The 21,701-nt window shown below is 43.4% G+C and overlaps 1 protein-coding gene across 1 annotated transcript; it reads left to right on the top strand.

Annotated features, from left to right (window-relative positions):
• Positions 1-1,557: 1,557 nt before the first annotated feature.
• FBH1 (F-box DNA helicase 1) lies at positions 1,558-21,612 on the top strand (the record flags this gene model as incomplete). The annotated part of the gene is made up of 14 exons (XM_041475586.1): positions 1,558-1,597; positions 5,233-5,397; positions 5,802-6,415; positions 7,754-7,884; positions 11,777-11,906; positions 12,487-12,677; positions 14,740-14,835; positions 16,070-16,164; positions 16,606-16,774; positions 17,457-17,685; positions 18,601-18,688; positions 19,243-19,329; positions 20,259-20,395; positions 21,471-21,612. Coding segments are annotated over exons 2-14 (2,272 nt in total), but the record flags the coding sequence as incomplete, so codon positions are not given.
• Positions 21,613-21,701: the final 89 nt, after the last annotated feature.

The following is a 21,701-nucleotide window of genomic DNA, read 5'->3' as shown; positions in this document are numbered from 1 at the left end:
CCTAGTGTCTACTTTCAGAAAAATGGGAATTTTTCCCTCAGGAAATCCACAAATCCCACAGCACATCCAGGTTTCCCTCCTGGACCAGCCTCAGGAGCTGCCACGGCCTCTCCTGCTCCACCACGGAGCCAGGCCTGAGGGGAAAGAGGCAAAAAATTGGGATTTTGGGGGAATATCCTGGTTGATTTGGGGGTTGGGATAAGCAGGAATGAGGTTTTCCCTCAGGAGAAGCAGAGCCTGGTGTCTGCTTCCAGAAAAATGGGAATTTTCCCCTCAGGAAATCCACAAACCAGCCTCTCCCTCAGGATGGGCAGAAATTTCCTTCTCCCTCAGGATAATGAGAAATTGTCCTTCAGAAAACCAGGATCTGTCCTCTCCTTCAGGAAAACCAGGAATTTTCCTCTCCCTCTGAAATTCAGGAAGCTGTCACCCCTCAGTAAAAGCAGGAATTACGTTTTTCCTTGGAAAATTAGATTCTGGTCTCTCCCTCCAGAAAAATAGGATTTTCTTTTCCTTAGGAAATCCAGGATCTGATCTTTCCCTTAGGAAAACCAGAAATTCCTTTTTCCCTCAGGAAAACCAGAAATTCCCTTTTCCATTGGGATGCCCAGGAACCAAATATTCCCTGTGGAAAACCAGAAATCAGCCTCTCCTTTAAGCAGAATGAATTTTTTTTTTCTTTAGGACAAACAGAAACCAGAGTCTCCCTCAGCAAATCCTGAATTTCCCTTTTTCCTCAGGGAAAAATGGGCAATTTCTTTTTACTCAGGAAAACCAGGACCCCCACCTCTTCCTCCAGAAAACCTGAAATTCCCTCTTCCTTTAGGAAAACAAGGAACTTCCCTTTTCCTTGAGAAAACAAGGAATTTGCCACTCCATCAGCAAAAAGAGAATTTTGCTTTTTCATATGGAAAACCAGCAATGGGTTTCTCCCTCAGGAAAACCAGGAATTTCAATCTTCCCTCAGGAAAATCAGAAACCAGCCTCTCCCCCTGGTAACACAGAAATTTCCATTCCCTCTGGGAAAACTCGAAAATTCCTGTCCCTCTTAGGAATGCCAGAAACCGGCTGGAAATCCATAAATTTTTCTTTTTAAGTGAGGAAAATCTGAAATTCCCTTTTTCCTCTGGAAAACGAGTTAATTTCCTTTTCCCTGCGGACAGTCAGACACCAATTCCTCCTCCAGGAAAAGCAGCAATTCCCTTTTCCCTCCCGAACGAACGGGAAATTCGCTACTTCCTCAGGAAAAAAAAAACCCAAAAATTCCTTTTTTCCCCAGGAAAATCAGAAATTCCCGATTCCTTCGGGACTCCCGCACTCTGAGATCCCCCCCCATTCCCTCCCCAGCCCATCCCAGGCCGCGCGATTCCCGCGGGAAAATTCCCGTTTTTTCCAACCCACCCGCGAGCCGCGGAGCGCTCGTGACGTCACGCGCGGAGGGACTGACGTCACCGCAAAGGGGAGAAGTAAATAAACCCCGCCCAACCCGGAAGTGCTGCGCCATTGGACAGCGCTGGGCGCTGCTCCGGGTTCTGATTGGGCAACGGGCAGGGGGCGGGGCCGGCGGAGCGCGCGGTGCCGGGAGCGCCGGGAGCGGGTGAGGCCGGGGGAAGAGGGCGCGACCATTTCTGGGCAACGTGGGGGGGGCAAGGAAGGGGTTCCCTTGGAAATGGGGTTTCTTTGGGAATGTGGAGGCCCTTGGGAAGGAGGGAATCCTCTGAACTGAGGGACTGGCACTGAGGGGACCCTTGGCAAAGGCGGGGGAATGATATTCAAAGGGATTTGGCACTGCGGGGGACCTTTGGCTTTGAGGGGAGCTTGGGAATGGAGGCTCCTTTGGCATTGGGGGCACCATTGGGAATGGGGGAATCCTTGGAATTGGGGGGTTTGGGAATGAGGGCACCCTCGGGAATGAGGGGGGATTTGGTATTAAAGGGGTTTTTGGCACTGCGGGGCAGCTTGGACATTGAGGGGACCTTGGGAATGGGGGCTCCTTCGGCGTGAGGGGACCCTTGGAAAAGGGGGAATCCTTGGAATTGAGGGATTGGAAATGAGGGGTTACAGGATGGGGGAGTGAACAGGGGGCCTCTTGGCTGAGAAAGGGTTAAAAGGGAATTCCTTGGGAATGAGGGAATCCTTGGAACTGGGGGATTGGCACTGAGGGCACTCTGGGCATTGAAGCTGCCTTGGGAATGGGGGAATCCTTGGGATTTGAGGGAATCCTTGGGAATGGGGGAATCCTTGGGATTTGAGGGAATCCTTGGGAATGGGGGAATCGTTGGGGTTTGAGGGGACCCTTGGGAATGAGGGAATCCTTGGAATTGGGGCATTGGCACCGAGGGGGCTTTGGGAATGGGGGGGTTTGGAAATGAAGGGACCCTCTGGACCAGGTCGGTGCATCCATGTGGGAAAAGGGTTTGGGAAGGGCCTTCTGGGGGGAAAACCAGGAGCAGCTCCAGCTTCCTCCCAAATATTTCTCGTCCCTCTGGAGCTTCTCCCTCCATCCTCTGATCCTGTGACTTCCCAGCTGGAATGTCGTGTCCTGGCTGACACTGAAAGCCATCTGGGAAAAACAGGGATGCAGGTGAAGCCTGAGTGAGCAATTCCATTTTTAAGTAGAATCCTGGGATGATTTCGGTTGGAAAAGATCATTAGGATCATCAAATCCAGCCCCAAATTCTCTCAGCACATTCCTAAAAGCCACGGGAGTGTCTTGAATTTGTTTTTTTTCCCTTTTATTTGCCTCATTTCCCATGTTTGGAGGAAATTGGGATGTTGGGAAACAACCTCCCCGGGGAGCTGAGCGGTTTTAACTCTGCTCAGCTGAAAAGGAGCGAGCAGCACATCCAAAAAAATCATTCAGCTTGAAAAAAACCCCAAAAATTACCCCAAGGAATAACCAGGCTGCTCCTTGGATCCTGCCCTAACAGGAAAACAACATTTTTGGGTCTGCTGCAGATGTGTTCAGTAGAAATAAATAAATTTAAGGAAGCAAAAGTGAAACTGCTGCTGCTGGCAGGAGGGAGCTCATCCCGTGACAGCCACTCCTGCTGGGCTGGGCTCTTTTGTGGAAAAAATTGCATTTTTTGGGGCTTTTTTGTAGCCAGAAGAGAGGAGTTTATGCCTATTCCAAGCAAGGTTTGGTTATTTTATAGGAATAATTCCCAGGATGATTTTTTTTTTAAACTGCACATGGGTTAAATTTGCTGTGCTAAAGAATGATCCCAGCTTGGAAAGGTTTGGGTGCTGGAATGTTGGATCCAGGGTGGGAGGAACAAGGCTTTTTTAAAAGTTTAAGAAGGGATAAAAGCATTCCATAAATTCCATGAAAAGGAGTTTTCTTAACCAATTTCCTCCCTGGGAAAGTGACTTTTCATTTCATTTTTTAAATTTTATTTTTATTATTTTATTCTATTTTGGATTTTTGGTGGTTTTTTAAAATTTTTTTGGGTTTTTTTAAATTTTATTTTATCTCTTTTTCTATATATATCTAGTGTAACTTGCCAAAAGCACACCATTAGCTTAAAATAATTTTCTTCTATATTTTTATTACATTGGTTAAATGCATATTTATGAGGATTATATATATGTCAATATTTTATGTTATATATATATATTATATATATACTTCAGTATTATATATATAATATATAACATTGGAGTATATATCTATATGTAATATATAAGATTGGAGTATATATCTATATATAATATATAACATTGGAGTATATATCTATATATAATATATAATATTGGAGTATATATCTATATATAATATATAACATTGGAGTATATATGAATATAATATAATTATATATATATAATTAGTATCTATAGATACTTCAATATTCTATATATAATACATATATGAGATATCTATTCCAATATTATATGTATTTCAGTGTTTTTGTGAGTTTATTTTTGTGGGAATTATTTTTCTTGTTTTTGACCACTGACTTGTCTGCATCTTATCAAAATTAATATATTTTATTTTTTCTTGAGGTTTTATTTTATTGTTTTGACACTTCTTGACAACTGGAGAATTAGTAGTAATTTTTTTTTCTTGGTGTCTTAGTTCTTCTTATTGAGATATTATCATTTAGATAAGATAGTCCACAAATATATTGAATTAACATAGTATTTTATACCATTATTTGAGTTAGTTACATAAATAAAAGCATTCAGCATAATAATTTTAATTTAATTTTAATTAAATTTAATTACATACTTCCTATTTTAAGATTATGTGAAGACCTAAGCTATAATATATTTATTTGATATGGTGAATGGTGTATCTAAAAGCTGAGAGTCTGTTATATCCAAAAAGTAGATGAAAGGGAATTGTAATAATAAATTGCATTATATAAAAATTGTTGTGGTTAACAATAACTTGTAAAAGCCAACACTTAAATGTGGAAGTAAAAAACTTTATTATTATGGTATTATATTCTATACCTATATTATATTATGTATTGTTATATTTATCATAGAAATATTAAATACTCTACAATCAATAATAATATATCATTATATAATACAATAATATATAAAAGATATATTCTATATAGCACAATTATATATTATATATTGCATCTATAATGTAATTTCTATTAGATAATATAATTATTATAATTATACAAATATATAATAAATTTTATACATTCTATTATGTATTATTAATACATTATATTATATTTTATTTTATGTATAATATATAATTATATTATATATCAATATAATATATAATTATTATAATTATATACAATTATTATATTGATATATAATAAGTTATATGATATATAATAAATTATATATCATATAATTATGTATATAATCTTATATGTCATATATATGATATATAAGTTATATGATATATAGTAAGCTATATGATACTAATGTAATAATATTATATTAATTGTATAATAATTATATTTATAATTACAATATTGACTAATTATATAGCAATTCTATTTATATGATGATAAATTATATTATATTATAAAATTATAGCTATATTGTCATTTATAACAAGAGGCAGCCACAGCTTCTCCAGGAATTCCTGGCTGGGCTGGAGTTTCTAACTAAATATACCCAAACTAAATCATTCCCTAACTATCCCAACTAAATCATCTCTCAGCCATCACTCCACAAAATCTTTCTGCACCCCGGGGCCTCTCAGGGTGCCAGGGAGGAGAGCCCAGTGTGAGCTTTTCCCTTTCTCCCTTTCCCCAGGGATGCGCGGCTCCAGGAGGAGGCGGCTCACAGCCCCCGAGTGCGCGGCCCTGGCCCTGAGCCCCGAGGGCTCGGCCCCCCTGCGGCAGCCCCTGGGCCTGGGAGGAGGAGGAGGGACAGCCCGGGGCCTTCATCCCACCCACGGGACACCGAGACACCCCGGAGGTACTGCTGGGAATGCTGGGCTGGGAGGGTTCTGCTGGACAGGGGAAGGATCCAGGGAGAGCTTCCAGCACATTGCAGGGCCTGCAGGGGCTCCAGGAGAGCTGCAGAGGGACTGGGGACAAGGGATGGACAGGACACAGGGAATGGCTCCCAGTGCCAGAGGGCAGCCATGGATGGGATCTTGGCCATGAGGAATTCCTGGCTGGGCTGGAATTGCCAGAGCAGCTGGGGCTGCCCCTGCATCCCTGCAGTGCCCAAGGCCAGGCTGGACACTGGGGCTGGAGCAGCCTGGGATGGTGGGAAGGAACATTCCCTGCCCAGCTGGGACGTGCCACCAAAATCCCAAATTCTTCCTCATTCCCTGATTTACAGGGAATTCATTCCCCCTTTTCCCCTTTGTGCAGCACCAGGCCGGCAGAGGAAGATCTCCGATTTCTTCACGATCGCAAAGGCACCACAAGCGGGAACTGCTGGGATGCCGAGCTGTGGGATCAAGGAAGAGCCACTGGATCCCTTTTTCCCTGGACCTCCTGGCTCCTTCAGCACCCCCTCCCTTTCCCTGCATCCCCAGGACTTGGTGCCACCTCCCAGAGGACATTCCAGCAAAAGAGGAATTCCCAAAGCAGAGCCACTGGATCCCTTTTTCCCTGGACCTCCTGATTCCGTCAGCAACTCCTCCCTTTCCCTGCATGCCCAGGACTTGGTGCCACCTCCCAGGGGACATTCCAGGAAAAGAGGAATTCCCAAACCAGAGCAGGATCTCTGGGAGGAACCTGAGGAGAAAATTCCAGTGCTCAGTGGGATCAAGCAGGAATGGGAAGAGCTGGAAGTGGAGCCCCTTCCCGATTCCCACTACGGGCTCCTGGGCACTCGGAGCTGGCAGGTTCCTCAGGGATCCATGAATGATCTTCCTCCTGAAATCCTCAGGAATATTTTTGCTTTCCTGCCAGTGCTGGATCTGTACCAGAGCCTGAGCCTGGTGTGTCGCTCCTGGAGGGAGATAATCCGGGATCCACGGGTAAGGAACGCTCTGGGATCATCCCATGGGGTCATCCATGCTCTGCCTGCCTCCTTGTTCCTGTAAATCCCATCATTCTTCCCACAATCCATGAATTTTTAGATTCCCTGCTGGTTTTTTTAGTCTTCTGGACCAAAAGTTGCTGCCCTATCTCCAAAATCTGAGATCCACGGGTAAAGAATGCTCCAGGATCATCCCAGGTTTTGGTTCCCATGATTCCCAAGGAATCATCTCAGATTTTGGGATTGTCCCATGGGGTCATCCATGCTCTGCCTGCCTCCTTGTTCCTGTAAATCCCATCATTCTTCCCACAATCCATGAATTTTTAGATTTCCTACCTTTTTTTTTTTTTGGTCTTCTGGACCAAAAGATCCAAGATCCACGGGTAAGGAACACTCTGGGATCATCCCATGGGATCATCCATGCCTGCCTTTGTTCCTTTAAATCCCATAATTCTTCCCAAAATCCATGAATTTTGAGGTCTCCTGCCAGTTTTTTTGGTCTGGACCAAAAGTTGTTTCCTCTGTATCCAAGATCTGTGGGGAACAACGCTCTGGGATTATCCCCTGGGATCATCCATGCCTCCCTTTGTTCCTTTAAATCCCATAATTCTTCCCAAAATCCATGAATTTTGAGGTCTTCTGCCAGTTTTTTTTGGTCTTCTGGACCAAAAGTTGCAGCCCTATATCCAAAACCTGATATCCACAGGTAAGGAACATTCTGGGATCATCCCATGGGATCATCCATGCTCTGACTACCTCTGTTTGTTCCTTTAAATCCCACCATTCTTCCCACAATCCATGAATTTTTAGATTTCCTGCTAGTTTTTTTTTTAGTCTTCTGGACCAAAAGTTGCTCCCCTATATCCCAAATCCATGTTGGAGCAACATTTCTTCCAATTCATGGAAAAAAACCCTGCAAGATTCCATAAAATCCCCCTTGCACAGTTTTCCCTGCAGCCTTTTTTCCTGGCAGGAATTATCCAGGGAATTCCTGCAGTGTCCCCAAACCTCTGGGTGTGTCTGTGGTGTCTCTTGTTTCTCTTTTTTTCCCTTTTCTCTTTTTTTCCCTTTTCTCTTTTTTCCCCCTTCTCTTTTTTTTTCCCTTCCCTTTTTTCCCCCCTTCCCTTTTTTCCCCCTTCTCTTTTTTTCCCTTCTCTTTCCCCTTTCTCCTTTTTTCCCCCCTTCTCTTTTTTTCCTTCCCCATCTCCCTTTCCCATCCAGCTCCTTTTTGACCCCCATGACTTTTGCAGCCCCCTGCCTTCTCTCTTTCCCCCTGGAAACCCCCTTTGGAATGCCAAATGAGGTGAAACCTGCTGCTTTGTGCTTCCCATTGCAGTTTATCCCTTGGAAAAAGCTCTACCAGCAGTACCTGAAGAGGGAGGACTCAGCCCTGCAGAGGCTGGAGCAGATCCTGCAGGAATTCTCCATAACCAAGGAGCAGCAGGGCTGTGTGCTGGGGCTGCTCAGGTGAGTCCAGTTTGCACCTGCAGATCCTCACATTTTCCTGGCTTTGGGATTTCTTCTGTTGGATCCCAGGAATTTCCAGGTTTGTCTTCTAAACAGGTGGAAGATGTGCAGGAAAATGGGGAGGGAAAAGTGATTTTAATAGGAAAAAACACTAAAAAGTGGTACAAAAGTTTCCTTTTCTTTTTTCTTACCCTGTTTGGACACAAGATCCTGGAATAATGGAATTCTTTAGGTGGGAAAAGGCCTCTAAGACATGGAATCCAACACTTCCAAGGCCACATCCACACATGTTGGAACCTGAGAACTCTCAGAACTCTGGGGCTGTAAGCCAAAGCTTAGAATTAAACACAAGATTTGACCTGACACCTTAGAATAAACTTCCAAATTTAAGTGCTAAAAGCAAGAATGTGGATTTTTAGTTTCAAGCAGAGACACATTAAAATAAGTAAAGGAAATTTTTAGAGTTTAAGATCTAGAAAAAATAAAGTAGCTGCAAAAGTAAACAAAAAATAAAAATAGAATACAATACCCTAAGTTTGTGTGTCATAACATGATGGGCTAAAAAAACTTTAACTATAACAAAAGTCCATAAGATGAAACATTTAAGGATTGGGTCAAAAACTTAAATATCCTTGTTAGCAGTGTTTTATTAGTCAGTAACTCCTAGTTACTCGTCAACAACTAATTATTCTATTAGTCAATAACTTTTATTAAAAAATCTTAATAGCTAAGGGTCTTGTGACCTTGTAAGCCATACCATAACAATGGGAGCTGAGCTCACCCTTCCTACCTACACAGGAAATAAGGAAAATAAACCTCATCACCAAAAATAACTCAAAAATCCCTTCTCAAATTCCTTCCAGAATTCCCCACAAATGAATTATCACACACAGGGCACTGAAATCCCTCCAGGGATGGGGACTCCACCCCTGCCCTGGGCAGCTCATTGCAATGCCTGACAACCTTTCCATGGAGAAATTTTTCCCAAAATCCCCCCTGAGCTCCCCTGGCCCAGGCTGAGGCCGTTCCCTCTCCTCCTGTCCCTGTTCCCTGGAGCACAGCCCGACCCCCCCGGCTGTCCCCTCCTGGCAGGGACTTGTGCAGAGCCACAAGGTCCCCCCTGAGCCTCCTTTGCTCCAGCTGCCTCAGCTGCTCCTGGTTCTCCAGACCCTTCCCAGCTCCTTTCCCAAGCCCAAAACTGATCCCATGAATCATATTCCCATGATTTCATGCCAGGATGGGAAGGTGGAAATGGGCTGAATTCCTGTCCTCCCCTGCCTGATGAGAAGCTGTATGATTCCATGGTTCTGTTTCCAATGGATTTTCCTCTTTCCTCATTCCTGGCAAGCAGATTTCCTGGATCTGCACTGATTTATCCCCCACAGCTCCCAACAAACCCAATCCCAAGAGAAATCCTTGATAACCACAAGTGCTTTGCTCTCATCCCTGTCATTCAGAGGGGAATTCTGTGTGCTGGAATTGGGTTTGGAGCAAGGTGGATCCAGCTTCTGGAATCATGGAATGGTTTGGATTGGAAAGAACCTTAAAATCATCCATTCCACCCCCTGGGCATGGAATTCCACTAAAGGAGACTTGGAGACAGCCAGAATTCCAGGCTCAGAGCTGGATGCAGGAATTTATTCCAGCTCTTCTGGGTCACAAAACTGGGAATTCTTGTCCAAGTGGCTCCTGGCTCAGGAATGGGCTGGAAATCCAATTTCCAGCTGCTCAAATTCCATGGAAAACACAGCAGGGATTAATGAAAGCTTCTGCAGCCACACTGGGGGTGCTTTGGGGGTAGCACAGTGAATTCCTCCTAGTGAAAGGAGGAATTGTGTGTAGTTCTGTTAATATCAGTGTGTTCAGGATTTAAGAATAAAGCATAATTATTATTAATCTGAGTGCGTTCAGGTGGAGAGAAGATTTAAAAATAATTAGTATTGAGGCATCAGTGTGTTCAGATAAAGGGAAGATTTGAAAATAGTGTCATTTTTATTGAGGCATCAGTGTGTTCAGGTGAAGAGAAGATTCAAGAATAATTGTTATTGAGACATCAGTGTGTTCAGGTAGAAAGCAGATTTAAAATAAATTGTAATTATTATTGAGACAGTGTGTTCAGGTAGAAAGCAGACTTAAGAATAAATTTTAATTATTATTGAGACATCAGTGTGTTCAGGTAGAGAGCAGATTTAAGAATAAATTGTAATTATTATTGAGACATCAGTGTGTTCAGGTGGAGAGCAGATTTAAGAATAAATTATAATTGTTATTGAGACATCAGTGTGTTCAGGTAGAAAGTAGATTTAAGATTAAAGAATAATTGTTATTGAGACATCAGTGTGTTCAGGTAGAAAGCAGATTTAAAATAAATTGTAATTATTATTGAGACAGTGTGTTCAGGTAGAAAGCAGACTTAAGAATAAATTTTAATTATTATTGAGACATCAGTGTGTTCAGGTAGAGAGCAGATTTGAGAATAAATTGTAATTATTATTGAGACAGTGTGTTCAGGTAGAGAGCAGATTTAAGAATAAATTATTATTGAGACAGTGTGTTCAGGTAGAGAGCAGATTTAAGAATAAATTATTATTGAGACAGTGTGTTCAGGTAGAGAGCAGATTTGAGAATAAATTATAATTGTTATTGAGACATCAGTGTGTTCAGGTAGAGAGCAGATTTAAGAATAAATTGTAATTATTATTGAGACATCAGTGTGTTCAGGTGGAGAGATGTAGGCAATACATGCATGGTTTGGTTACTAGACCCAAACACTTTTTTTCTTTTCTGCCTTTTCCCACAAAATACAGAATCACAGAAAGGTTTGTATTGGAAGACACCTTAAAGATCCTTCAGCTCCAACTGCCCTGCATGAGCAGGGACACCTCCCTCTAGAGCAGGCTGCTCAGCACTGCCTGAGGCAAAAATCCCAGATTCCCATCCCCTGGCATGATCTGGAACAGTGAGGTATCACCCAACACCTCAAATATTCCCCAGCAGTTAAGGCTCAGCTGTTTGCACTCAGCAGCATTTGAGTTTCTGAAGTTATTTCCAGCTCTGGATTTGTTCATGGACTTCCTCAGTGTCACTTTATCCAGCGTGGTCTGACAACAAACAAACCAAAAACCCAAACCAGGAGAGATATCAAGATGGGAAAATCTATTTTTGCTGATGGCCTCAGAGTTCTGTATGTGGGGCATTGTCTGTTTTTACTTCTTGGGGTACACTCAATGAAGCAAAAGCTTGTAAAAAAATGTTGGCAGGTGTAGTGGTTTTGGTTTGTTAATTTAAGATTTTTTTTAATTTTAAGGGTTTTTTGTTAATGTATTAAAAAGTGCAGTGGCTTTTGATGTTGGTTAATTATTAATGTATTTATTTTTGGTTGTGAGATAGGATTAAGAGAAGGGTAAAGTAGGTTTAAAATTTTAAAAGGGTATAAAGAAAATTTTATTAATAGTTTCCTGGTTTGTTTTGTCTTTTAACGTGTGTTTTCAGAGGCATGTCCAGTTTTTTAATGGTTGGAAGCTTTGTATCACTTTTTAACATATCTCTCATGTAAAACTATGACAGCAGGAATGATTGATTGTTTCCCCTGTGAGTGCAGAAGTCAAAACTGTGCTTGAAAAACCATCTCCAGACACATGAATATTTTAAAATTTTCTAAAAGATGGGTATTTGGTCATTTACAAAGTTAGCTAAACACTTAATTTGTGTGCAATGCTCTTTGTCCAGAGGCAATCCCTTCTGCCAATTATTGACATTATTTTTGATTAGTTCAGTGGATCTCAAAGGGTCCTTGCTGCATTCATAATGAGCTGTGGCAATTAGCAGGATGTGCTTTGGAGGAGCCACAGATTCCTTGGAGAGCAAATCCCTTGTTATTCCTCCTGCACAGGTTGGTGGCATCCACGGGAGCCAAGGTGGATCCCAGCGCGCTTCTCCGGGTTTTGGGAAGTCATCCCCTCTTCCCAAAGGCTCAAATCTGTGTCCTCAACAAATTCCCAGATTTAAAGAGCAAGCCTGGGGTGAGTTTCACTCTTATTTCTGTTTTTTTAACAAATTCCTGCAGTGTCCCCAAACCTCTGGGTGTGTTTGTGGTGCCTCTTGTCACCAAATGGATTTAGAGGAAAACCCTGGAGCTCTGTTTTCATGGATTTTGGTTCCTCTGGAATCAAGGCAAACAACTGGAAGGAATGATTCCATAAATCCCACAAAAAGTGGTTTGGGAACAGCCAGCACCTCTCCAGTCACTCAGCATTCCCCTGGGAACTGACCTCAGCCTGCATTTTTGGGGAGATGCAGGTTTTCCTTCGTGCCATTCCCATAAATTGGGATGGATAAAGCTGGACAGGATGGAAATACGGGATGTGCTCCTCCCTTTTTACCCATCCTAAAACTTGGTTGAGGTCACTCTGCCCTCCTGTATCCCAGACTCCTCCCTCTGTGGTGTTATTTGGGATGATTTGGGCTGACAATGATGCCTCAGGGTTTGCCTCAAGGCATCCATTTAGGTTTTAACAGCTTCTCACAGAATTTTTCCACCTCCAAGCAGGATTTTCCTGGAAACTCCAATCTTTCTGCTGTCTTTTCCATGTCCTTTCCCAGCCTGAGAAGATGTGGGCCATCTTTGCTGTCATGGTGCTGTTCTCTGATGGTGTTGGTGACATCCAGAGGCTGCTGGAACGTTTCTGGAGTCCCCGCTCGGAGCTGGCCGTGCTGGAGGTCACCGAGGTGCTCCACTGCATGGCCACACTGCTCCTGGCCATGAGGAACAAGGGCATTCCCATCTCCAACAGGTCAGGAGCTTCCCCTTCCAGCCCTGCACACTCCCCACCATCCCCAGGCTGCTCCAATCTAGCCTGGGATGATTCCAGGGATGAGGCAGCCCCAGCTGCTCTGGCAATTCCAGCCCAGCCAGGAATTCCTCATGGCCAAGATCCCATCCATGGCTGCCCTCTGGCACTGGGAGCCATTCCCTGTGTCCTGTCCATCCCTTGTCCCCAGTCCCTCTGCAGCTCTCCTGGAGCCCCTGCAGGCCCTGGCAGTGGCTCTGAGGTCTCTCCAACTTTGAGTTTCAAATCTGTCCAAATCCCAGCAGAACAGCAGTGGCTCTGAGGTCTCTCCAACTTTGAGTTTCAAATCCCTCCAATTCCCAGCAGGATGGGAGCATTCCCATCTCCAACAGGTCAGGAGTTTCCCATTCCTGCCCTGGGCACTTCCCACCATTCCCAGTTGCTCCAGTCTGGCTTTGGATGTTCCAGGGATGAGGCAGCTGCAGCTTCTCTGGGAATTTCCTTCCCAATATCCACCCCAAATCTCCCCTTTTTTCCTGTCTGAAGCCATTCCCTGTGTCCTGTCCATCCTTTATCCCAAAGTCTCTCTCCTGGAGCCCCTTCAGGCCCTGGAAGAGGCTCGGAGGTCTCTCCAACTTTGAGTTTCAAATCCCTCCAGTTCCCAGGGGATTTGGATCTCCAGCCTGGCCTTGGACACTTCCAGGGATGAGGCAGCTACAGCTCCTTTAGGAATTCCATTCCAGTGCTTCCCCACCCTCCCAGCCAGGAATTCCTTCCCAATTTCCCATCTATCCCATCCCTCTGGCATTCCCCCTTATCCTGTCACTCCTTTCAGGATGCAATATTCAAAAAACCTCCAATTTTTCCCAAAATAAAAGCAGGATTTAAAGAATGTTCCTGCTCAGCTACAACAATTTAATGTTTTTATTACCTCCCCAAAATTGATTTATTTTACTTCATTCCAAGTCCTAGGAGCTCCTTCCCTCATGATCCTTTTGTTCCCAAAAAAAAAGGGATCTGAGCAGAGATTTCCTTGAGATTCCTTCAGGATTGCAGTGGGGATAAGGATGAAGGACACAGGGAGAAAATTGGGAAGGAACTGGAGTGGAAAATGAAAATATCCAGGAATTAAATGGCTCTGGAAGCTGTGAGTTCTAAGGGACTGTAGGACAGGGAAAGGCTCATCCTGAGGGAAACTGGGATGTTTGTTTGGAATGTTAATGATTGATTAATTGCTGGATAAAGTCGTTAACCTGCAGGAAATGTGGCAGGATGGCCCTGGCCAGCAATGAGAGCTGGGATCCAGGTCAAAATCCAGGGATTTTAGAGTTTCCATCTCCCTGGACAGCCCAGACCAGAAAAAGTGGGAATTCCTCCTGGGAATAAGGAGGAAATGTGTCCTGGAGGAATTGCCTGATTGCTGTTTGCAGTAATTAATGAGTCTGAGGATCCAAATCGTGATGAGAGACACAAAGTCTGTCCTGGAGGGCTGGAAAAAAGGAACAAAACTGTCCTAAAAGAGGGAAAACCTTGCTGGAGAACCCAGGTTAATTTTAAACCAATTGTTGTCACACAGTTAAAACCAAAGAATCTCTTTTCCCCCTGCAGTGAAAAACCACCAAGAATTATTATCAGAGTTAAAAACCTCCCCTAAAACCATTCTAAACCAAAATCTTCACTCTAAAAGCCCAAAGCAGCCCCAAATTCCCTCTGAGGTCCCCCAGCCCCAGCTCTGTTGTTAATTGTGGCTCAGGAGAGCAGAGTTATCCCCTGGACTCTGATCCCAGGTCATGTTGGCATGGAAAACCCTGGGACACAAACCTGGCAGGGCTGAGGGAGAGGCCACACTCAGAGCTGACCCCACAGTGCCTTTGCTGTCATTTCTAAAGGCAGAATACATTTAAAGAACATTTTAAATTACTCATTATTTCCTGCAGAGCTTGAGGCTTTTTTTTTTTTAATTATCCAGGATATTGGTGGTGTTTAAGTGGTTGCAGAGGTTTAATTTGTTATTAATGATTTCTCAGTGGTAATTCCTGTTTTATCCTATTTTTTTTTTTTTCAGGATTCACTACAATATTTTCTACTATTTGTATCTGATGGAAAATGCCTCTGGAGTTGTGCAGCCTCTGGAAGAGGGAAGAATGGATTTGTGTCCCAGGTGATCCAAGCAGTGCATGCTGAGCATTCCATGGAGTGAGGAACAAATATCCCAAATATTCCACAGCAGGAAAAGGTGGAGGTGGATCAGTGGCACAGCTGATCCTGCTCCTCACCACCTTCCCATGAATTCTCAGAGGAAAATCAGGATTGGGCCTCAGATTTGTAAAATTTGGGAGTGCTGAGTTTAAATTTGCTGCTGGGTCTATCTTGGAATCATGGAAGGGTTTGGAATCATGGAAGGGTAGAGATGGCATTTTGTGTTTAGGTTTAGATGTTTATTAATTTATAAGTTGTGAGTTTTATAGTATTTTACTAATATGTTACAAAATGGTGAATTTTTCTATACAAGGTTTTTTTAAGGTTGAACTATTTAATGAAGAAATTATACTTAAATTATTTTTACTTTTCATTTAATAACTAATTATTTGACGTTTGTAATGTGGATTTTTTGTCTAATTACAAAACATTATTTAAACTCATGAAGAAGAAGGAAGAAGGTAAAGGATTAGTTACTGTCTTAAAAACTTTTATTTTAGTTTTTTATATATATTACTATATTTTAAAAGTTTAAACTCAAATTTTCTATTTAGTGATATTACACACTTCTAATTCAACTACACACTTGTAATCTCAGTGCTATTAATTAATTCTGGAAGTCTTCTCCACCCCTTAGGTCAAATGCAGTGTTCTCTTATCAGTCTGAGTCTGTCAGTACAGAAAATCTAAAATTCTCAGCATCTAGAGCTCCAACACATTCCCAGCTCTCCCAATAAATAAGGAATAAAACACTCCCTGGCCTGTGGAGATCCAAGCTGGGTTCCTTTTCTGCTGCTGGATTGAGCAATTTCATTCCTTATCCTCACCTGGAGAAAGAAAATGGGATAAATTCATCCAGCACTGAGGTCTAACAGAGATAAAACCAGTTTTAATGAGCTTAAGATGCCAAATTAATTCTTAAAGCACAGAATGGTCCCTTAAAAAGATATTTTCCTTTGCTGGTGTGTGATGTTTTCCTGTGTTTCCTAAAAAGTCTTTCCCAAGACTTTTTATTTGATCTCCAGTATTTTCTCATTCCATGCTTTTCTCCTTTTCCCAATAACCAAGTTGGGATGGGATCAATCAATCCCTGGCTTCCCTGTTAATTTCTTTTAAGTGGGATGGTTTACTTTAGGAATTTTTAAAGGATTCATTCTTTTCCCCGTTGTTGATTGGAATTTTTTCCCTGTTTTTAGTGGATGGGCTGATGTCAAACTGACCCATGAACAGCAGAGGATTTTGAGTCACAAAATTGAGCCTGGCCAAACAGTGAAAATAATGGCATTTGCAGGTAAGAGCCAAAAATGTTGGAAAAATGCCTGGACAATTCCCAATCTGCTCCTTCCCTCCCTGATCCCTCTGTCACAGGGATTGTGAGATCCCAAGGGGATCAATTTGTGCCTTTGGGATAACAAATTTAAGGGAAAATCTGCCAAAAAGGGAGGCAGAGTAAAAACAGTGGAGAGAGGAGTGGGAAAATGTGGAACAGCCCTACAGATCCCGAGTTTGGGAAAGGAGGAAGAGGAGATGCTCCAGGTGCTGGAGTAGAGATTTCCCTGGAATCCTTGGAGGATCAGTTCCTGAAGGATTGACCCTGTGAAAAAGGGAGCAGGTCCTGAAGGGACAGCAAGAGAGGAACATGTAAGAGAAAAAAAAAAAGGAATCATTCATTCCTGAGTGGATATTTTATTCCTTATTTTTATTTTATTCCTTCTTTTCCTCTCCTCTTCAGGCACAGGGAAAACCTCAACCTTGGTCAAGTACGCGGAGAAATTCTCAGAGCTGAAATTCCTTTACCTGACTTTTAACAAAGCTGTGGCAGAGAAGGGGAAAAAGGTTTTTCCAAGGAATGTCACCTGCAAGACCTTCCACTCCTTGGCCTTTGGAAGCATTGGGAGATAGTGAGTGGGGAATTGCAATTCTTTTGTGGAAGCAGGGAAAGGATGAGGAAAGGGAAGTGGTTTTGGGGGAAAATTCCAAGCTTTGAGGCAGCACAAATAATGGGGGAAAATTTGTCATTTGTGGTTTCCAGATGGATGCAGTGGGATGCTCCAGGGATTTTAGGAAGGTACCCTGGTGGGGTTTCGGTTCAAAAGGTTTGGGAGGTGGAAATCCCTGGCAATGAGGTTTTCCCACTTCCCATTCCCACTGGAATGCTACAACTGCTCCAAGTCCTTCTTTTCCTGAGGATCAATTCCTTTTTTGGAGGACCAATTTCCTTATCCTGAGCTGTTTTCATGATCCAATTTCTGTCCAATTCTGGCACATTTAAGTTGGGGGTAGGAATGACCTAGAAAAAGAGGGAAATCCCACTCCCTGGCTCTGCAAACACTCTGGAATTCCAGGGATGAGCTCAATTTTCCATCTCTAAAATATTTAAAATCAACAAATTTGTGCTTCCCCCAGGACAAATCTGTGCAGATTTAAGGATATTCCATTATTAGAATGAATTGAGATATAGAGCTGAGCTTTTTCCAGGGATAGTGCAGAAAAAAAGGGATTTCTATGTGTTCTAATTTTTTTTATCCCTTTTTCTGTCCTTTTTTTGTCTTTTTTTTGGTCTCTTTTGTCCCTCTGGCACAGCTACAAAGAGAAAGGCAAGCTGAACTTCTCCAAGCTGTCCGTTTATTCCATCAGCTTCCTCCTCCGGAACAGGAAGGGCCAATCCCTGTTTGTAAGAGGGAAAACGGTGTCCCAAACCTTGGAAAACTTCTTCTCCTCCTCAGATGAGGAGATCTGTGAGGAGCACGTGCCCCTGTGGTTCAAAAACACTCATGGACAGATGGAGCAAGTGAGCCAAGAGGAAAAGAGAGTGAGTTTTTGGGATGGAGCATCTGGAATTTTCTGAGGTTGGATGGGCTTTGGAGAGGTCTGGGATAGTGGGAAATGTCCCTGCTCATGGGTGGGGTGCACTGGATGGGCTTTGAGGTCTCTTCCAACCCAAACCATTCCATGATTTTATAAAATAATTCGTGGTCACCCTCCCCTTCCCAAAATGTTGATTGGCAGGGATCTTCCCGTGTTTCACTGAAATTTGGGAAGAAAGATTGGTACTGGGGAATCAATCCTTCTGCCAGAGAAAGGGTTTGGGTCAGCTTTGGAAGAAATCAGAGGCTGGAAGCAACATTCCAAAGGAATTGGGAGGAGGGATCACAAGATTGGGAGGAGAAGGAATCAAAAGGTTGGGAGGAGAAGGAATCAAAAGACTGGGAGGAGGAGGAACAAAAGGTTGGGAGGACGAATCAAAAAGTTGGGAGGAGGAAGAATCAAAAGATTGGGATGAAAATCAAAAAGTTGGGAGGAGAAATCAAAGACTGGGAGGAAGATGATGTTTGGGATAAAAGGGATAATCCCTGCTTTCCCTAAAAAATACTTCCAGCCTATCTCCTCACCAAATCCTTGTGGATCTGAGGAGCTGCTTGGGATGGGAAAAAATGTATCTGGGGCTTTTTGGGAATGGCTTCCCAGTGCCAGAGGGCAGCCATGGATGGGATCTTGGCCATGAGGAATTCCTGGCTGGGCTGGAATTGCCAGAGCAGCTGGGGCTGCCCCTGCATCCCTGCAATGCCCAAGGCCAGGTTGGAGCAGCCTGGGATAGAGGAAAATGTCCCTGCCCATGGATGGGGTGGGACTGGATGGGCTTTGAGGCCCTTTCCAGCCCAAACCATTCCATAATTTTATTTTTATTCCATGATTTTATCCCAATCCTTCTGTTTTCCCATTTTAGATCAATGTGGAAGAGGCCAAAGAGATTTGGCACAACATGAAGAAGCTGGATGGAGATGCAGAGAAGAAATACAAGATGACTTGTGATGGTAAAAAAGATGGAAAATCCCTTGGGAAAAAGGGATTTGGTGGTGGAAAAATCAATGGATTTATTATTCCTGTTCTGGCTGAGCTTCCAGAAGGAGAAAATCCCTTTTTTTCCTGACACTGACTGACCAGAGAATATCCCTCTGGCTCAGTTTTTCATTTTATATGTATTTATAAAATACATTCAATGAATTTGTGCTCCCACTAGGATAAAAATTTGCAGATTTTAAGGATATTCCCATTTTTTAGTGGCTAAAAAGCAGGCCAAAAAAGTTGGAAGTTGCTTCCAGCACATCCTTTCCTCTGGATAGTGCTGAAAAGAGCTGGGAAAAACCTTTTTCTTGGGATTTTTGGTGGGTATTAAGAAGCTGGAAATAATCAAATTTCAAGGCCAAGGGAGAAAGAGATTTTTTGCAACCCTTCCAAATGTGGAAATTCCAAACAGGAAGCGAAAGCAGAAATGTCACAAAAAAAAAAAAAAAGCAAAAAAAGGATTTGTTTTGAAGATCCTGGTGGATCTTCCCTCTCCTTGAAATTCCTGATTTTTTTCCCTCAGGATATTTGAAACTTTGGCAGCTCAGCAAGCCCCAGCTCTCAGGATACGATGCCATTTTTGTGGATGAAGCCCAGGATTGCACTCCAGGTGAGTTATTCCAGGAGCTGGAGCTCCAATCCCACTCCTAGAGGGGATTTCCTTGTGCTCAGGAGTGTGGTGGAAGTATCTCAACCTAAATACTTGGAATTTAAACAAATTTTCCCCTCAGGTTTGACATTTAAACTGAGCTTTCTCTTGGGTTTGGAGAAGGTTCTTCCCTCGTGATCCCAACTGAGCTTTTCCTTGAGTTTGGACCCTCCTGATCCCAACTGAGCTTTTCCTTGGATTTGGAGCACGTTCTTCCCTCATGATCCAAACTGAGCTTTTCCTTGAGTTTGGACCCTCCTGATCCCAACTGAGCTTTTCCTTGGTTTTGGAGCAGGTTCTTCCTTCATGATCCAAACTCAGCTTTTCTTTGGGTTTGGACCCTCATGATTCCAACTGAGCTTTTCCTTGGATTTGGATTGGAGCAGGTTCTTCCCTCAGGATCCAAACTGAGCTTTTCCTTGGATTTGGAGCAGGTTCTTCCCTCATGATCCAAGCTGAGCTTTTCCTTGAGTTTGGAGCAGGTTCTTCCTTCATGATCCAAACTCAGCTTTTCTTTGGGTTTGGACCCTCATGATTCCAACTGAGCTTTTCCTTGGATTTGGATTGGAGCAGGTTCTTCCCTCAGGATCCAAACTGAGCTTTTCCTTGGATTTGGAGCAGGTTCTTCCCTCATGATCCAAACTCAGCTTTTCCTTTGTTTTGGAGCAGGTTCTTCCCTCATGATCCAAGCTGAGCTTTTCCTTGAGTTTGGAGCAGGTTCTTCTTTCATGATCCCAACTGAGCTTTTCCTTGGATTTGGACCCTCATGATCCCAACTGAACTTTTCCTTGGGTTTGGAGTAGGCTCTTCCCTCATGATCCAAACTGAACATTCCCTTGGGTTTGGAGCAGGTTCTTCTTTCATGATCCAATTTTCTTTTTCCCTCACAGCCATCGTGGATATCGTGCAATCCCAAAAATGTGGGAAAATCCTGGTGGGAGACCCCCACCAGCAGATCTACACCTTCCGAGGGGCCGTCAACACCCTCTACCTGGTGCCTCACACCCACATGTACTACCTGACCCAGGTAAGGGCGGTGTTTTCCATGGATAAATCCCAGATCCATGGAACATTTGGCACTGTGGAGGGTTTGCATTTCCTTGGATTACTGGGGAATCTGGCAGTTGTGGGGCTTTAGTGGAGGGATCTCATCCTGTTGGTGGAAAAGTGGGAGTTGGGATTAAGGCTTTGTTTCAGGGAGATTCCACTTTTTTCAGGGGAACACATCTGGAATGCTGGATCCAGCTGTGGGATCCACCAGACCTGGGGCTGCTGGTAAAACTGGGAATGTTCTCCTGGAGGAGGGAAGGCTCCTGGGAGAGCTTCCAGCACATTCCAGGGCCTGCAGGGGCTCCAGGAGAGCTGCAGAGGGACTGGGGACAAGGGATGGACAGGACACAGGGAATGGCTCCCAGTGCCAGAGGGCAGCCATGGATGGGATCTTGGCCATGAGGAATTCCTGGCTGGGCTGGAATTGCCAGAGCAGCTGGGGCTGCCCCTGCATCCCTGCAGTGTCCAAGGCCAGGCTGGACACTGGGGCTGGAGCAGCCTGGGATGGTGGGAGGTGTCCCAGCCCATGGCCAGGATTTCCAGGAATATTTTGGGGATTTTGATGCCTTTTCCAGGAAAAAAATTGTCCAGGAGGTTGGTGGGAATCTCATAATTTGAATTTAAGAATGACCAGGATTTCCAGGAATATTTTGGAGGGATTTTGATGCTTTTTCCAAGAGAAAAGTTCTCCAGAAGGGGTGGGAGGTGTCCCAGCCCATGGCCAGGATTTCCAGGAATATTTTGGGGATTTTGATGCCTTTTCCAGGAAAAAAATTGTCCAGGAGGTTGGTGGGAATCTCATAATTTGAATTTAAGAATGACCAGGATTTCCAGGAATATTTTGAAGCTGTTTCCAAGAGAAAAGTTCTCCAGAAGGTCTTAAGAATAACCAAGATTCCCAGGAATGTTTTGGAGGGATTGTGATGCTTTTCCCATGGAAAAAAACTGTCCAGAAGATTGCTGGGAATCCCATAATTCCATATAGAAAGATAGAATTTTATAGATTCCAAGATTTCCTTCTGGTTTTCCTGCTGATCCCGGGATTTTTCCAGAGTTTCAGGTTCGGCCCCGAGATCGCCTACGTGGGAGCCACGATCCTGGATGTGTGCAAGGGGATCCGCAGCAAAACCCTGCTGGGAGGAAACCAGGATGGTGAGCTGGGACTGGGAATTCCCCAGAGATTCCACGGGAATCGTTCATTCATTAATTAATGTGTTAAATAACAATATTAATGAATTCAATCCGGAAGACATATAATATGATATAATATGATGTAATATGAT

Source organism: Pyrgilauda ruficollis, unplaced genomic scaffold (genome assembly GCF_017590135.1).
Source record: "Pyrgilauda ruficollis isolate IOZ18807 unplaced genomic scaffold, ASM1759013v1 scaffold356, whole genome shotgun sequence".
In the NCBI taxonomy this organism is placed as follows: Eukaryota; Metazoa; Chordata; class Aves; order Passeriformes; family Passeridae; genus Pyrgilauda; species Pyrgilauda ruficollis.
Note: the sequence above shows the minus strand (reverse complement) of the source record. Positions and strands in the feature narration are given on the sequence as shown.